At 35.5% G+C, this 17,238-nt stretch overlaps 4 protein-coding genes and 1 non-coding gene across 5 annotated transcripts; 3 read left to right on the plus strand and 2 right to left on the minus strand.

Annotated features, from left to right (window-relative positions):
• The first annotated feature begins 128 nt into the window (after positions 1-128).
• LOC125207282 (pto-interacting protein 1-like) lies at positions 129-2,713 on the plus strand. Its single transcript, XM_048106561.1, has 6 exons — positions 129-1,103; positions 1,192-1,337; positions 1,399-1,802; positions 1,888-2,020; positions 2,119-2,199; positions 2,269-2,713. Exons 1-6 carry the CDS (start codon positions 1,049-1,051, stop codon positions 2,377-2,379), a joined length of 930 nt encoding a protein of 309 aa, XP_047962518.1. The 5' UTR covers positions 129-1,048; the 3' UTR covers positions 2,380-2,713.
• Positions 2,714-2,735: 22 nt separating this feature from the next.
• Positions 2,736-4,273, minus strand: LOC125207291 (50S ribosomal protein L18, chloroplastic-like). Its single transcript, XM_048106570.1, has 3 exons — positions 4,020-4,273; positions 3,675-3,836; positions 2,736-3,064 (listed from the first exon to the last, which is right to left on the minus strand). The coding sequence occupies exons 1-3, from the start codon at positions 4,206-4,208 to the stop codon at positions 2,915-2,917; spliced, it is 501 nt and encodes a 166-aa protein (XP_047962527.1). The 5' UTR covers positions 4,209-4,273; the 3' UTR covers positions 2,736-2,914.
• A 322-nt stretch (positions 4,274-4,595) lies between these two features.
• Positions 4,596-6,446, plus strand: LOC125214537 (G patch domain-containing protein 11). Its single transcript, XM_048115610.1, has 4 exons — positions 4,596-4,749; positions 5,214-5,756; positions 5,935-6,000; positions 6,126-6,446. The coding sequence occupies exons 1-4, from the start codon at positions 4,669-4,671 to the stop codon at positions 6,183-6,185; spliced, it is 750 nt and encodes a 249-aa protein (XP_047971567.1). The 5' UTR covers positions 4,596-4,668; the 3' UTR covers positions 6,186-6,446.
• Positions 6,447-6,858: 412 nt separating this feature from the next.
• Positions 6,859-6,930, plus strand: TRNAT-UGU. The gene has a single exon. It is a non-coding gene; the product is annotated as a tRNA-Thr (tRNA).
• A 5,204-nt stretch (positions 6,931-12,134) lies between these two features.
• Positions 12,135-13,629, minus strand: LOC125202241 (protein JINGUBANG-like). The gene has a single exon (XM_048100602.1). The coding sequence runs from the start codon at positions 13,542-13,544 to the stop codon at positions 12,273-12,275; it is 1,272 nt and encodes a 423-aa protein (XP_047956559.1). The 5' UTR covers positions 13,545-13,629; the 3' UTR covers positions 12,135-12,272.
• Positions 13,630-17,238: the final 3,609 nt, after the last annotated feature.

The raw sequence follows: 17,238 nt of genomic DNA on the forward strand, positions 1-17,238 counted from the left end.
CTAATTATTATTATTATTAATACAAAAGAATTCATCTTGGCTCCACTACTTTCCCTTTGATTGCTGGAGCTCATTCATAACGCATTTTTAGATCGATAGTGAATTCAGCAAGTCAATTTTCTTGATAATTCAAACCACCATTGATTGAAGCTCGAAATCACTACATTCGAGCACCCTCCAAATACCTTTAAGCTGAAAAGATGGGATCATCATTTTCTTTCTTGAAACCACAACGTCCTAAATTCTCTCTAGCCGATATCCGGTTGGCCACCAACAACTTCAGTGAAGAAATCGGAACCGGTGGTTTCGGTAAAGTATACAAAGGCTCCATCGACAACGGCCAAACGGCCGTGGGTGAAGCGGCGAAATGCGTGGTCCCTGCAAGGCCAGAGCGAGTTCACCAAGGAGATTGAAACCCTAACTGAGATCCGGCACCGTAATATAGTTTCTCTCATTGGCTACTGTGACGAAAAGGGAGATATGATTCTTATCTATGAGTATGTGGCCAATCATTCACTCAAGCATCACCTCAACCAGTCAAGGGTGGGCGGTGCCTCGCTCACGTGGCGCCAACGGATTAATATATTGATCGGAGCTGCTCGGGGCCTGTGTTATCTTCACGAACACACTCCCAACAGCTCAGTCATACATCGGGATGTGAAGAGTGCAAATATCCTTGTAAATGAGAATTTTGAGGCTAAAGTTGCGGGTTTTGGCCTGGCCAGACATGTAGGGTTTGATGTAAGCCATGTGAGTACGGGTCCTAGGGGCACGGATGGGTATGAAGATCCACATCATAAAAGCTAAGCTCCGGTGGTAAGCTAACTAGGGCGAGTGACACATATGCTTTTGGCGTGGTGGTGTTGGAAGTATTGAGTGGGAGAAAAGCACTTGATGGATTAGTGTACCTCTCCAATTGGGATTCGATAGGGAACCTCACGAGATTGTAGACTCAAATGTGAGTGGAAATATCTCAGATAGGAGCCTTAAGATATGCTATGACACCGCTAAAACATGCTTGCTTTATGAACCAAAGCAACGGCCGATAATGAGAGAGGTTTTAACCCAGCTTGAGTCAGCCCTTGTTGGGTTAGAGCTAGAAGGTAAAAGATGATTTCTTTTCATATACAAATTTAGTTATGTAAGCATATGTATATATATATTTATCAACTAGTATGCTGTCAAAAGCAGTTTCCAAAGAAGAGATAATTTCCATCACTGCTAACTTTAGCATGCCGTGTGGAAGAAGTGTATTCCGTGGAACCCTTAAAACTGGACAGCCTGCAGCAATCAAAAGGCTCGACACGAATCTGCCACACCAAGAAATTCTAACTAAGGTTTGGAAAAACATTGTTTGTGTTGATGTGGCTGCAAAAGTCTATAACATGGATTTTGTAGGTTTCAACAATATTTGGTCTAAAGCATGAAGATGTGGATAAGCTATTTCACTATTGTGTGGACGATGATCAGCATTTCTTGGTGTATGAGTTTGCACCGCGAGGGTCCTTAGAAAACATTCTTTATGGTTGGTTCATCATAATCTGTATTTATAAGAGATGTTCCTTCTTTGATATTGTTGTTATGCAACAGGCTCTGCCATGGGCCCAGCGAATCAGAATTGGTGTTGGGGTTGCAAGGGGCTTATGCTACTTGCATAAGAAGAACTTGATGCATTATATGATCACATCCAACAGTGTTTCAGTTTTTGACGACGGAACTGTTAAGATAACTGATACTTATCTCTTTACTCAAAGCTCTACTGTGGTCTCATCTGAGGGTAGTGATCATGGTGACCCCATGAAGTATGTATAGTTGTGAGTCGTTCTTAGTTGTTAGTATTTGTACTAATTGCTCTCTTGCTTGTTACTTCGCGTTTCTTTGCACTAGGCGCCCTTTAGTTGGAAGAAAGAAAATCAGTGTTTACAGCTTTGGTGTGGTTCTCCTTGAACTTTTGACCGGTAGCCCACCATTTGGTCCCATGCAAGAGATCGAAGAATGGACGGAGCAAATTGACTCTTTGGTATGTGTTATGTACTCTAATAGGCTAGTTTTTGGGATACATTCTTTTATTTGGCCACATTTTTTCTTTACATGTGACTACATGTTCTTGATAACCAGGCAAATCGACGTACAGCATTTGTGCACGAGATTGTCGATGCAAAACTTAAAGAAGACTACCCTCCCAGGGCAGCTGAAAGGGTAAGTAAAATAAGTAGTTCCAGTGAAGATTTGAGTTCATGATCATGATCCATGATTTTGTTTGACCAGATGGCTGAAATTGCTTGTTCATGTCTTCAATATCCATCCGATCTTCGTCCAGAAATGAGCGAAGTTCTCAACTCTCTTGAAGAGCTGTTACCAGAAGACTCAAGGAGTTGAAAGTTATAACTGAGATTGTATGTTGGTATGGTTGTGGTGCAGATATCACTCACAAGTTTCCAAGGATGTTAGTATTACAGAGGAAGCCTTCTTGCATTTGAAACTTCTTAACAAATTTTGAACACTATCTTTACTTTGATACATGTCGTTCATTGTGTTTTATTAGTCCAAACTGTAAAAGAGTCTGTTTACTTCACCTTGGTTTTTATGTCACAGATATTGATTGTTAAGTGTCATTCATGAATGATTCTAATTATATTTGACATCATGCACTGATTCCCAAAGGTGAAAAATGACATACAACTAACTACATGTAGTATAACATTGCTTGATGTTAAAGAAAGCTAAAACCGAAATAAGGAAAGCCGCATGATTCTTCATGAATTGTCACAAGAAATTACATATGAACATGAAGACAAGTTTTTGGCAAGATATTTTCATGAATATTTGACAAACATTGATTCCCACAACAGCATAGTGAAAGAAAAGGGATGATAAATTAGCTTGAAGAATAGCCTACTCACTGTTTTTAACTTCAAAACTGCAGGCCATGCTCCCTTGCAGCATCGGCTAGAGCCTCGATCCGGCCATGGTAGGGGTAACCACCTCGGTCGAAAGCCACCTTCTCGATCCCTTTCTCGAGACAAGCTTTAGCTATGGCTTCACCCACTCTCTTGGCAACTTCCTGTCACAAGAAACCTAACATTAATAACACTAGTAAAAGTTAAAGGGGCAATAAGGAATCAAAGAGAAGGATAAAATCTCACTTTTCTTCATCCAATTTCAAATGAAGAAATCATAAAGGCCTCCCTTTTAATGATATGTCAACTTCCAAAATGCCAAATCACTTTTCACTAGAAAGCATCAGTTCACATAACCATTCGGTAAGAAATCCATTTTTTGCTTCTTTGAGGGTGTTTTAGCGGAGTTTATAAGCTCGTTAAAAGATAACCATACTATACTATGGCTTGTTATTTCCAATATAAGCTACATTATCCACCAAAACACTTCGACAACGTATAAGCTTTTTAGCCATTACAGTTTATACTCTCTTGAAACATCTTATAAACTACTGTTAGAGCTTATAAGCTCTCTAAACTAAGCTTAGCCAAACATGATGGTAATGATTCCATTCACTACCATTACATCCAAGAACATGATGGGTATATTGACTAAAATGCAAATACTTTGCAAGGTTATCACAGTAGCATCATGGATTTAGCTTATCTGATAAATGATTTACCAATTCATCAGCAAGAGTATTGAGTAGATGGTGAAAACATGATTGAGCTTACAATAGTTGGGCCGGAGGAGTAATCGAACTCCTCTGAGATGGGTTTCTGCATTGTTGAGGCTGAAGCAAGAGTGTGCATCTTTGTATCATCAATTACTTGAGCATAGATGTGTTTGTTGGACCGAAAAACACACAATCTCGGCCTCTCCGGCGTCCCTTCCACCTGAGAATGCACCAAAATTAGCTCTTGCATTAATAGTATAAACAATTTAGAGCTCTTATATCAAATAAAATCCATTATTGCAGATCGAAGGTCACCCAATTGGCTGGAATTGATTTCAATTTTTTACAATTAAGAAGCCTATCAATTATTCTAGCGCTTACACACACGTACACACAAAATTACCTTCTTGCGAATGCGGATGTGACGAGCAGTTCGGTCCTCCCTCCTTGTCGTGGCGGCGGCTTCGACGGAGAGGCGGCGGAGGGGAACAATTTGAAGGGAATTTCGGCCAACTCCATTGGAGAGCTGGGAGTGATGGGTAGTTGTTTGAAGAAAGGAAAGCGTAGTAATGGAAGTGGAATTGCACCACATTTCTGTGTCTCGCTTTCTCCCTGTTTGTAGAGTGTTGGGATAAGGAAGGACTTTGGATAAGGAGGGGAGAGAAGAATTGAGCTTTTATATACGTTTTGGCCATTTAATTAAAATAGACAAATTACCAAAATTCCAATGGACAAACTATATTTCGTGCCGCATCTATACCAGAAGTTACATATATTTCACAAAATTAAATCGTGCTACTATATGAGAAATTTGAGGTTGACCATCGTTCGCATATAACTTCCACGATCTGGAAGGACTTCACTTCAGTGTCTGATTGAACTTTTAATGGATTGGGCTTTTCTGTATTAATATTTGGCCCAATATGATAAAATTGATTTCACATCTAATATGATAAAATTGATTTCATGTCAAAAGATTCGGCCTAAAATTTTCATTAATCTTATAGGTATTCGATATTGTGCTCAAAATTCAAATTTTGCTGCGGGAATTGATGGCTGAAGAAGATGATGATTATATGGGAGACCTCTCCCAATTCGTGCCACCAGAGGTTTCTCAATCTTCCTCAAAAAAGGTATTTTAATCTATATAAATTAAGTTCACATATAATTTGGTCTGCCTTTCACTTCACGAATCCCTAATTCCAGAACTTCGCTAGAACTGGAACGTTCGGCTAATTAGTTGCGCTTACTTTGATTTTTCCATTTCCGGCTGTTCTTCATTTATATGGCTCTCCTTTTTACTAGTTTGGTTTAAAATCTGCAATTTTTGCGAGTTCCAGATTAAGGAGGTGCATTGAATTTGGGTAATTGAGTTATTAGCTCGTGTTTAATTTAGAGGATTGATTCATCTACTTTTACTAGCTCGTTTACTTTGACGTTTTGATTTCCAGTTCTTCATTTACATGGCTCTCCTTTTACTAGTTTAGTTCAAAATTTGCAATTTTTGCGTGTTCAAGTAATGGTGGTACATTGAATTTGGGGAATTGAGTTATTAGCTCGTGTCTAATTTAGAGGATTGATTCGTCTACTTTTACAGGTTCCTAGCAGTAATAATGCTGTAGTGTCAAAATCTTCTTCAAGCAAGAAATCGAAATATCACAACTGGCAGGAGCAGAGGAAGCTCGACCGGAAAAGGAAGCAAGTCGAAGAGGATAAACTGACATTAGAAAATGCAGGTTCTGCAATACCACAGTCTAATATCGGTTTCAAGCTGTTGAAACAAATGGGCTACAGGCCTGGCTCTGCAGTGGGCAAGGAAGGTTCTGGGAGGGCCGAGCCGGTTTCTCTGGAGATCAGAAGGGGCCGGGCTGGAATTGGCACAGAAGATCCGGAGGTAGCGAAGATGAGGAGAGAGAGGGCAAAATATGAGATGGATAAGAGGAAAGAGAGTGAGTTGATGGAGGTTTTCGGGAGTCACCAGAAGGAGCGGTGGAAGGGAAGGACAGTCGTGATGAACTTCCGAAAGGCTGATGCTGCTCTGGCGCAGCTCGAGAATAGGGAGGTTGAGGTGGAGAAGAAGGAAGAAGAAGATGCAGAAAAGGAAGGCGAAGAAGAGGAGGAAGAAGAAATTACAGAAGAGGTACAAATACAATTTTGTTTGGCTTGATCAACCTTGTGACTGATTTGATTTGCTTAGTTTTAAAGTTGAAATGGTTCGCAAAAATCTTGCTATATTGTGTTTCTATCAGTATTCCAAGTGACTGTGCTGTTGATATTGGATTATCATGTTGGTTAATCGTATCTTTCCGTTGATACAGGATTTGCTAAACATTTTGTTGAAGCTACGAAACGAGTTCAGATACTGTCTCTTCTGTGGATGCCAGGTAAAAAGATTCCAGTAGCAGTGATTGATTACCATATCTGTAAATAAAATTTGCTTTACATTGAATTAGAATGCTGAATTTCAGTAGTTGTTGCTTCTTACTTGATCATCTTAAAACATTTTCAGTACGAGTCCATGGAGGCCCTCGAATCAAACTGCCCCGGGATTAATGAAGACGACCACTAGATTTTAATGAAGACGATCCAACAGTTCAGAGTTGGTATATACACCGAATTCTTATAATCTTACAGCCCTTGTAATGCTGGACAGGTCACAGGATGATGAATCTTAGATATGTATTACTACTCTAGAAGATCCATCGAATTCTATTGTCATGTGAGATCAGTTCTGAAATTACTAGATATATTGATCTCTATTGTATCAAAAAGTTTGCTGTTTGTATTACCATTTTTTGTTGCAAAAATGCTTCATTGTCAGTTATCACTATTGCAAAAAGTGTAGTTCAAATAGAAACAGTCAAACAGATATTTTTAGAGCCGAGACAAATACTTCAAAGAAAAACAGCAAATAGTAAATCATTGTCATTAGCTTAGGAAAACAAATGCAAGTATGTGTGTTCTCCAAAACTAAATTGAATAACCAAATTCTCAAACCTATCACAGAGACCTGAAGCCAGTGAACGTGTTGCTGGACGACAAGATGGAGGCGCGGATTGCGGACTTTGGGCTGGCGAAGTCGGTGCCGGACACGAACACGCACATGTCTACGACTAACATTGCAGGCACGGCGGGGTAAATAGCATCGGAGTACCACCAGATTACGCATTGATGTTAGTTAGTGGGTGTTATGCGTACAGTTTATAATACGAAATTTTAATGTTGATCACACCGTCAATAATGCCCCTATAGCTCAGTGGTAGAGCGTCAGTCTTGTAAACTGAAGGTCTGTAGTTCGATCCTGCATGGGGGCATTTCATTTTTTTATTTTATTTATCTCATGCTTATTTTTCTGTACACACTTTGATCGGGCACGAGTTTTAAGAAATATAAAGAAAAGTTGGTTAAAAAAGTTAGTGGAATGTGAGATCCATTTTTTATATTGATTTTATAATAAAATGTGAGTGAATTGAGTTAGTGGAATGTGGGACCTACTTACTATTTATGGTAAAATGAAGTGTGACTCTTACTTGGGGACAGACCGAAATGGAAAAATGTGACTATTAATCGGGGACGGAGGGAGTAATATTTTATTAAATGTAAATACAGTTTTATTATGCAATAAACTTCTTTAATTGAGAGAAATATATTTACAAAACATTTGGAGATGCCTTTTACTGCGCGGAAAATAATTTGTCCTCTCGTTCAGATGCGCGGAAAATATTATATTCATACCAAGTAATATTGTTTTCTCTTTCTCTTTTTAATAATAATTGATTTATTGATAAATAATTTAGTTATAATAAACATATAATTCCTCAACAGATCTGAATGTATGATTAATTAATAGCAACTTTACGTTAACTTTAAAGACATCTGGTCTCAGATTATTATATAAATATTGATAAGTATGATAGACAGCATTAATCCAAAAAGAATATTTGGGGAAAATCCGTGGACACATGCATTGCCATAGTACGTCTATAAGTTCTACTACTATTAATCATCAAGAAATAAAACAGGGAAATGTAAACAAGATTCGGAAATCTACACTAATCGATGATTAATTAACGTGGATTAGTTATATATTTGCATAATTAATTAATGTTATCCCCTGGCTCTCTAATAATTGATTAATTATATATAACTACTAATCGTACATAATTATTGATATTCGGTTCAAAATAATACTATAACTCTTTATTTAGTATAACAAGAGATCGAAGAATCTGATTGGAGGATTATTTAACTATTTTTCTCTAAAAGTTATTCGATAATAAAATAAAGAAATTACTGTTTTAACCTCTCTAATGTACTCCCTCCGTTCCCTCATAGTTGAGGCGAAATTTTTCGACACGGAGTTTAAGAAAAGATTGCTGAGTATGTTAAATAAATAGATAAAAAAAAAAGTAAGAAAGAGAAAATGATAGAGAGAATAAAGTAAAAAGTAAATAAAGTAGAGAGAATAAAGTAAGAGAGAATAAAGTAAGAGAGAGTAAAAATTTACTATATATGAAAATGACTCAACTATGAGGAAACTTCCCGAAATGGAAAAATGACTCAATTATAAGGGAACAGAGGGAGTAGTTATTATAGGGTTATTTAGTTGGTGTACCTACTTGAGTCGGATGAAAGGAAGCTTTCACGTCCGATAAATTTATGGAAAATCATAAAATTTAGTTAAATTCACGTCTGTCTAGTAACACTAGAAACCAATAAAAGCCATAAAATTCATCTCACAGCTAAAAAATTTAGTCGCCTGCATGTAGTATTATATATTGTAGATACTTTTAAATTAAGCGACAATGTATTTGTTATAAATAAACGTCTCTATTCAATTTACAGGCAGTCGCCATGTCCACATGATTTTTCCGACTACCATATAAGATATAATTCTACAAAAAGTTTTTAAATAGTTGCGAGGAAATCCAAACTTGATAGATATAATTGTTGATTTTTAAATTTGCAAAATAAACCAATTTGAGTAAAATCCATTTTTTTTAAAATATTGGCCAATTATATGATTGTGGTATAATTCCGCTTATGTTAATTTTGAGAAACTATAGACGATGAACTATGAAAATATTTTACTTTAACAAATCCTATAAATTATTTTGACAAACTACGTAAGCTCTTACGCAGACAAAGATTTTAACTAAATAAACCGCAAACTTTTGATAAGTAACCAAGGTCCTTGAAATTTAATAATTACCGTAGCATGTGAGGTCTCGTTTAGGTTATCATCCCATGGCCTCGATCATCCCGCAATGAACAAATTTATATACAATTATTTGTGATTCTATTTTAAATTATAAAAAAAAAAACATTCTCTTCATTCATTTTTAAACTTTATAAATGTTGTAAAATGTCAGTATGTCACTTGACGTTGATGAATTTATCTATTTTTATTATATTTCGCTTGCATTACTAGTTATAATTATTAATTTTCTGTACGATGCTAATTAAAAATAATAATATCAATGAACTATGGTACATAAAGTGTAGCACTATTTAATGTGGTATATTATTATTAAACCCTCGTGAAACAAGCATGCTTATAATTAATGAAGAAATTAAGTGATACGTGTAGTGAAATTAACGGTCGATGAGTTTAGTATATGCTTTTTAATCTGTTAATTAAACCTTAATCATGAGTTTAATATTAATTTATTTTTTAAATATGTAGGTGCATGAATCCGCAAAACCCATGCTAGGAATTTATGCCCTATGTTGCAAAGACACATTTTGCTTGCTTCATGATTTGCTTAACTCCAAAAAGAGTGGTTTTAATTTTTAAAAATATATTATTTTTATTTAACAATGGCCACAACTGAAAGTCCAACTCCCCCACTTTAAAATAATTATAAGGGAATAAAAGCTAACATATGAAATTAGAGCAATAAAATATTTGGAATAAGACGATTGATTTTGTCCCTGTGACTAGTTTTCAAGCAATATTCATGTCAACATAATAATTTATTACTTTTAAGTGTATTAGTCATCAGTTTACTGTTGGAAAGTCGATTTCCTTTAATTCTAAGGAAAATCAAAAAGGGCAAATAAATAATGGTAGTACGTACTAAGAATCAAAAAGGAGTACTATACTCAATGCTTCGAAAAAACTCTAACCTTTCTATCGAAACTCTTCTACACGAGAAACTAACCGCACACAATTTTTGATCCATGATTATGTGAAATGGAGCAAACTATTTGGTCACCTACTACGCGTTGATCATTAGGATGAAGGATTAGTTCTTTAGTTGTCGAAAGGGATACTGGAAAAAAAAAACTTAGTACACAAATTTAACTATACCTTAAGTCGCCTTAACCGCAAAGAGGTTATGCCTAGGGCTGGGGAAAAATATCGAAAAAATGATATATCGCTCGTATCGTATTGAAAAATATCGAAAAATTATCGAATTTTCGATATATCGTAATTTTCGATACGATACGATATCGTTTCGTAAGTTTTCGATACGATAACGACATGAATTTCCTTATATCGCGATATATCGTTTTATATCGAAAATACGATATATATCGAAAATTTTCGATATATCGATATTTTATTTTCGATATATATCGAAATTTTTCGATATATATCGATATTTAACGATATATCGAATTTCGATACGATATATCGAAATATCGATACGATAACGATATGAAATTTTTTTATATCGAAAGTTCGATATATCGAATTTTCGATATATCGAAACTTTCGATACGATAACGATATGAAATTCTTTCATATCAATATTTTCGATACGATACACGATACAACGTTTTCGATACGATATATTGTATCGACCCACCCCTAGTCATGCCAAAGACCATGCTATTGCCTGGAGTGAAGTTGTAATGAGACAAAGACAACTGTACTTTCTCCAATCATGACCTCCGTTCCGTTGAGGGAAAGCTAATACTTGTTATTTATTTTGGAATGTCACTATTTCACATAAACAAAAAGAAGGAAACTACGATTGAGTTAACATTAGAAGTTACTCACAATATTTAGAATAGGGAACTTCGAGCTTCTTAAATGGATGTACTTCTAATAGATGACGCCAACAATATCGAAAATGTCAATTATGTCGGAATGACTTGAAATTCGCCTCGTGCGAAAATGACAACTATTAACTTAATTTACTAAAAGAAGAAGATGCTTAAACTAAAGTCGAAATATTTATATGAATGATGCTTTTAATTAGTATTCACGTTTAATAAATTACAATATGTGATGGAGTCATGGCCTATACTAATATTACCACACTATGAGAAAAAAACGTCACGATTCAGTTCAAAAAAAACCATCCAATCAATATTAGTTTTTATGGTACTAATCACCTCAGTTCCTCATAGGCTTTTTCGTTTAAATTTTTTATTAAATCTATTGCTCCAAATTAAACTTTAATTATACTTTTACCATTAAAATACAAACATAAATTATATATAGTGGAGTAGTAGAATATAATTTGATCTCCCCACCATCGGCGTCGGCCAAAAAACTTTCTTGGGAGCAGAAAAAGTGTATGAAACTTTTCGATATACAATTCATTAGACAGATCTTTACTAATTAATTAATTATGGTCATCACAAATACAGTTCATGCATATGATAAAATTACAACTAATAAATTCAACACTTGCAAGTAAACGCAACTTGCAATATATTTTTCCATACCTTTAACTTCCTAGAAATTAGGAATGTTATATATACATTTATTTAACTCATTCAAACATTAAAGAATTAACACAAACAAATATAAATACAAGTAGCCTCAATAATAGTAACCTGACACCATCATTATAGTATTATACCACATGGCAACAGATTCAAATATATTCTCCACTTTATCCAGTATAAGCTAAAAAACCAGCTTGTTTCAGACCTATGAAAAAGAAAAATTCATGAGAACATGAAACTATTTTGAAAACATGAAATAGCCAACTCTGTCATGAAATTAACACTATTCAAATAAATGTGATGTATTCACGTAAATTTTGGTACTAAGAGCATCTCCAATGGTACACTAAAACCTAAAATGGGATAGGTATTTAGCTCCAATAGTACTCAAAAACCAATCATATTTTTGGTTTTTGAGAAAAAAATACCTATCTTTAGGTTTACACTAAACCTAAACCTAAAAGTTTTTCAAATTTTGTGAGTAAAAAAGGCATAATATAGAGAATATTATTTTAAGTTTGAGTTTAGTGTAAATGGTTGGAGTAAAATCAATATTTAGTGTGAGATTTACACTAAAATGGGTTTGAGTTTAATGGAATGGTTGGAGATGCTCTAAGGAATGAAATGTAGTAATTCCTAATTTCATTTTATTCATTTGCTTGGTACGCTGAAACGAAAGAGACGAAAATATAAAATGCAAAGGGCTTAAGATCCTATAACAGTATTTGATATTTTTGTATAAATTACCGTACATAAACTTCCATTATTAAAACAATTTATAGAAAAAGTCTTCTTTTAACATTTTAAATTCGAAATATAGATTAAACATCTCCCATCGAAAATAAATTTTGCTTCTGCCTCGTAACCTGCAAACACATACGGGGAAAATGTGTATAAATCCCACACTTGGAATAAATAAGAAATAATAATATTATTACTAAAAAAGAATCTGGTTGGAAAAGAAAAAAAATCAATCACTGTAGTGATCAGAAATTACAACTTTCCAAACCCTAATTTCCCCATCCAAACTTCCACTGATAACTGAAAACCTTTGATCATCCAAATCTTCATCTTCAACCGCAACCACTGATTTCACCGGCTTACAATGCCCTTCCATCACCGCCACACAGCAACCTCTGTATCCAAATCCCTTCCCATATTTCCAGATCCTCACACTCCTATCCGCAGATCCACTGATCAAAACATCACTCACACAAACCAAGCTCAACACCGCCCCTTTATGCCCTTTCAAGCAGCAAGCAACAAAGAAATCCATCTCTTCATCGTCGCCGCCGTCGTCTCTCCTCTCCCAAACCAGAATCACTCCGTCGCCGCCGCCGGAGGCCAACCCCGCCGCATCCGGCGTCAGCGCGAGAGCATTAACGCTCGAATCGTGCTTCGAAAGCGTTGTCTTCAAGCTCCGCTTTCTCCTGTCGCCGGAGGCGGAGGCTCTCCACACCTTGATCTTCCCGTCGGCGGAGCCGGTGTAGACGGTTCCGCCGGAGGAGGCGACGGAGTTCACGGCGTCTGAATGCGCTGAGCCGACGGAGTCAATGCATTGCATATCGGAAGATGTTTTCCACGTTTTGAAGCTCTTATCCCATGAGATCGAGTAGAGCTCGCCGCGATCGCCGTCGACGGCGAGTCCGGAGACGGCGTCGGCGTGCTGGATCCATAAATTCTGCTTGTGGCGGCGGATTTTGACGTAGTTTTTCGATGATAGGCAGTTGAGGAATCGGTCTCTCAGCGTCGGGAGCGTTGAAATCAATTGGTGATTTTTCAATTTGGGGGAAATTGGAGGCGTCCAAACCCTAATTTTGCAATCCTGGTGCGCGGTGAAGATTTTGCCGCCGGTGAAGGCGATTGATTTGGCCCAGCCCGAGCCCGACCCGAACGCCTCGACGAGAGAGAGCGTGGCGAGATCGAAGACGTCGATCTCATTCATCGTCGCGGCGTAGAGCAGGCCGCCGTGCACCGCGAGGCAGCTGATCTGCGCCGCCGTCGCCTTGATCGACGCAATGCAGGAGTGCGAAACCGACGGCTTCGCGGCGGTTTGGTAGCTGTAGTATGTGAGCGCGGAGGAGCTCGATCTGACGCTGTTGAAGCTCGAATCCTCACACAGCGTTGGTGCGCTGCGCGTTGTGGCTGAGGAAGACGACAGCGACGGCGACGAATTAGAGAATACTAATGAATTCGAGTTGTAACTGATGTCATTCGCTAGCCACGACTGCAAATCCTCCATTGCTGGTGTGTGAGAAGAAAAAGAGAGGGAAAATTGAAAAACACACACACAACACACAGTGGAGGGATCTGGAGAGATTTTTGAATGTTGAGAAATTCGTTGCAGTTTAATTAAGGGAGTGGAGATGAGTATAAATAAAGATTTGGGGGAAGGAGAAGGTGACACGTGGACAGAAACAGTGGTGTGTGATTGGTTGGCTTAAGCATTTGACAATGAGGATTATTTTTTTAATCATGGGCTAATTAAACTAAGGTGATCAAATGGGAAAATGACACTTACTATTTTACACACTTTTTAATTTGGTTTTGATTTGATATGGTGGTCTGATCAAATCTTTTTCTTTAAAACTCGCCCTTGAGGAAAATGTGTGGACTCACAACAAAAGCATAGAATATTATCCGATGATTAAAAATTAAAATGACGTCATACGTAAGTCAGTTTTGTTAATCCAGTCATATTTGGGTGATATTTCAAGACAATATAACATCAATTAGGAACTTTTTTGTCATGCAAGGATTAGAAAGTTAATTAACGGTTTAATGAAGTAAGGTTGCAATATTTACATACACTTCTTTTTCTATTATTAATTGGTTTGGGGATATAATAATATTAGGGTTTCATTGGTTTTCTTTTTCACCTAATTAGTATCAGAAACTTGAATCTTCGATGAATGAAATCGTACATAGCCCTTATAAAATTTAACATGATATCAAAGTAGATAATAGATAGTAATTTTTTTGGATATTAACACATGACATGATATGATGATCTTGTTCAGATATTGACAAATAAGAATGTCTCATATGTTCAGATATCGACAAATAAAAATGACTCATATGCAATTTGGATGTGGTGTATTGAGATGTTTGTATGTGAGTTATCTACTTATCCTAAAAGTTGAAATACGAAGTAACAAGAAGGTAGAATAATGAATTATTTTTCCTTATACCGATGAATTTTTTTCGTGACTTGTGGATATTATTCGCTTTGATCTTCAATATTATTATTCCTACTTCATCCTCAAAGAAAAGGATACGGGTTGGATATAGCATATATGGAAATATTTTGTTATTTATTTAGCTTGCAATTTAATTTTGATACAAATCATTAACTCCATGTCCATTCATATTGTTATTGTATACTGTAATTAATACTATGATATGGAAACTACTACTCCATATACTCCCTCCGTCCCGGATAATTCGTCCCACTTTGACCGAGCACGAGTTTTAAGAAATCTAATGGAAAGTGAGTTGAAAAAGTTGGTGAGATGTGAGTCCTACTTTTAAAGTATTAGTTTTATAATAAAATGTGAGTAGGAATGAGTTAGTGGAATATGAGGTCCACTACCAAAAATAGTAAAAGTGAAGTGGGACAAATTATGTGGAATGGACAAAAATGGAATACTGGGACGGAGAGAGTAATTAGTAACTATAGATATAGTCGTGAAATTTTACGATGTCATCTTACTAATTGTAGTTAGTGGAGCACTGTTGTTAGCATCAACTTTAAGGATTAAATATTAATTAAACAAGATTAATAATCCAAACACATTGCGTTAATGTGTAACTAATTAAGCCGTTCTTGATTGACTAATCTTTGAGTTGGGGCTAAGAATTATGTCAGCGAAACTTCGTTGCTACTCGGAATTAATTAGATGCATATAAATTAAAATTACTTTTTTTCAGAGAAAAAGGTGAAGACTGGAGAATATAGTGGACATGGCTGACAAATAATCTTAAGACAATATCTTTGGAAAATTAAACAATTGATTAAGGAATAAAATCATGAACAAGACAATTTCAAAATTTCAACATACATTCTTAGCACGTGCTAGCTTTTGGGAAAGTTAACACTAATTCAACCAATAAGGTTTTTTATTTCATATTTTTATAGTTTAGTGAGATATGAGCGTAAATTCCTTTTGTTTTCTTGTCTTTGTATCTAGTGTAAGAGATTATTATTAGGGGTTTTCTTGTGGATTATATTATTAACATGAATGTTTGATGTCACAAACCTAGAAGGTTCGCTATCGTTCACATGCGAAAGAGAGACGACTACTAATATATTCGAAATATGTGTATATTAGATCTCAATCGATGAAAAAGATCAAACGAATAGTTTGTACATGCATAAAATGAAATTCAAACTTGGATCGAACTATGTGCATATTAGATCTTGAACAATGATATTGACCAGCCATTCGATTCTTATGCATGTCAAATGAAAGTAGAACTTGGATCGAAATATTAGATCTCGGTCGATGAAATAGACCAATATGCATATGAAATGAAATCCAAACTTGGATCACAATATGTTTATATTAGACATTGATCGGTGAAATAGGCAAGATATGCATGTACATAGAATTAAATTCGAACTCACAACCTAAATATTAATGAGCCTACTCCGAATGAAATTGATTATATGTTTGTGATGTTCTGGTAATAATGCGGTTAATACTTAACGCCAAATGTTTGAATTCACTGTCACACGATTTTTAAAATTGTTTATTCGTTTATTAAAATGTCCACAATTATTCATGAAGCTATTTAAATTTTCTTATAATCATAAAATTGAAAAAAGGTACTACCTCAATCCCCCAAAATTTGTTATACTTTGACCCGACACGGGTTTTAAGAAATGTAATGAAAGTGAGTTGAAAAAGTTGGTGGGATGTGGATCTACTTTTAAAGTATTAGTTTTATAATAAAATGTGAGTAGGAATGAGTTAGTGGAATATGGGGTTCACTACTAAAAACGGTAAAAGTGAAGTGTATCAAATTTTCAGGGACGGACCGAAATGGTAATATGTATCAAATTTTCAGGGACAGAGGTAGTACTAAATAATTATCATTAATATTAATTGGGCTTAGTGATTACTGAGCCTATTAATATAAGTATCAATATGATTTCTGGGACTCTTTGAGTTAGGTTTACTGGGCTAGGTTTTTATTCCGTAAAAGAAAAGCTCAAGGCCCATCATAATGCATCTTATTAAGTTTTTGAGTGAGTATTTTAACTTAAAACATTTTATTGTATGGTGCAATTTAAAAAAAATTTCATGAATAAAAAAGGTTTGCTTCCAATTGGTTCACGTTTCTGAAAAAAAAATCCCTATTTAGCTCTCGATCGAAATCGACAAAAAAATGTAGTGAATTCCTATAATTGATTATCAAGCTACAAAAGTAGCCAATAACACAATTATTGTTAAAAACAATTGTAGCAATAAAGTGGAGTAGTACATAAATTAGTATTGTACCAAAAAAAAGTACAGTACATAAATAGTAGCCACTTTTTTTTAATAGGCTTAACACGAACATTTCATGTAATAGTGTTATTTACATTTCTACATGAATTCACAAATTCGTGTAAATCATATAAATGTGTAAAATGTAGATAATGTGTGTATAGCATAATAGTCCAAGAGAAAGATGAATATTACTTTGACATTTTTATATATGGATAAATGTTTTAGCTATATGAAAAATGATTGAATTGGATATTGTTTCTATCAACAAAATCTCTTCTTTTTGGTAGCTTTATGTAGTTGTACCATGAATTAGTACTAACAGAATCTTCAGTCCTCTTCTGAATATGCCTGTACAAAAAAGAAAAAAAAAAAGAACATCAAATCATTCCAATTTTCAGACATGAAACTAACGTTGCTCTTTCTGCATTATATACACTCAAT

The sequence above is a fragment of the Salvia hispanica genome, chromosome 1, assembly GCF_023119035.1.
Source record: "Salvia hispanica cultivar TCC Black 2014 chromosome 1, UniMelb_Shisp_WGS_1.0, whole genome shotgun sequence".
Lineage (NCBI taxonomy): Eukaryota > Viridiplantae > Streptophyta > Magnoliopsida > Lamiales > Lamiaceae > Salvia > Salvia hispanica.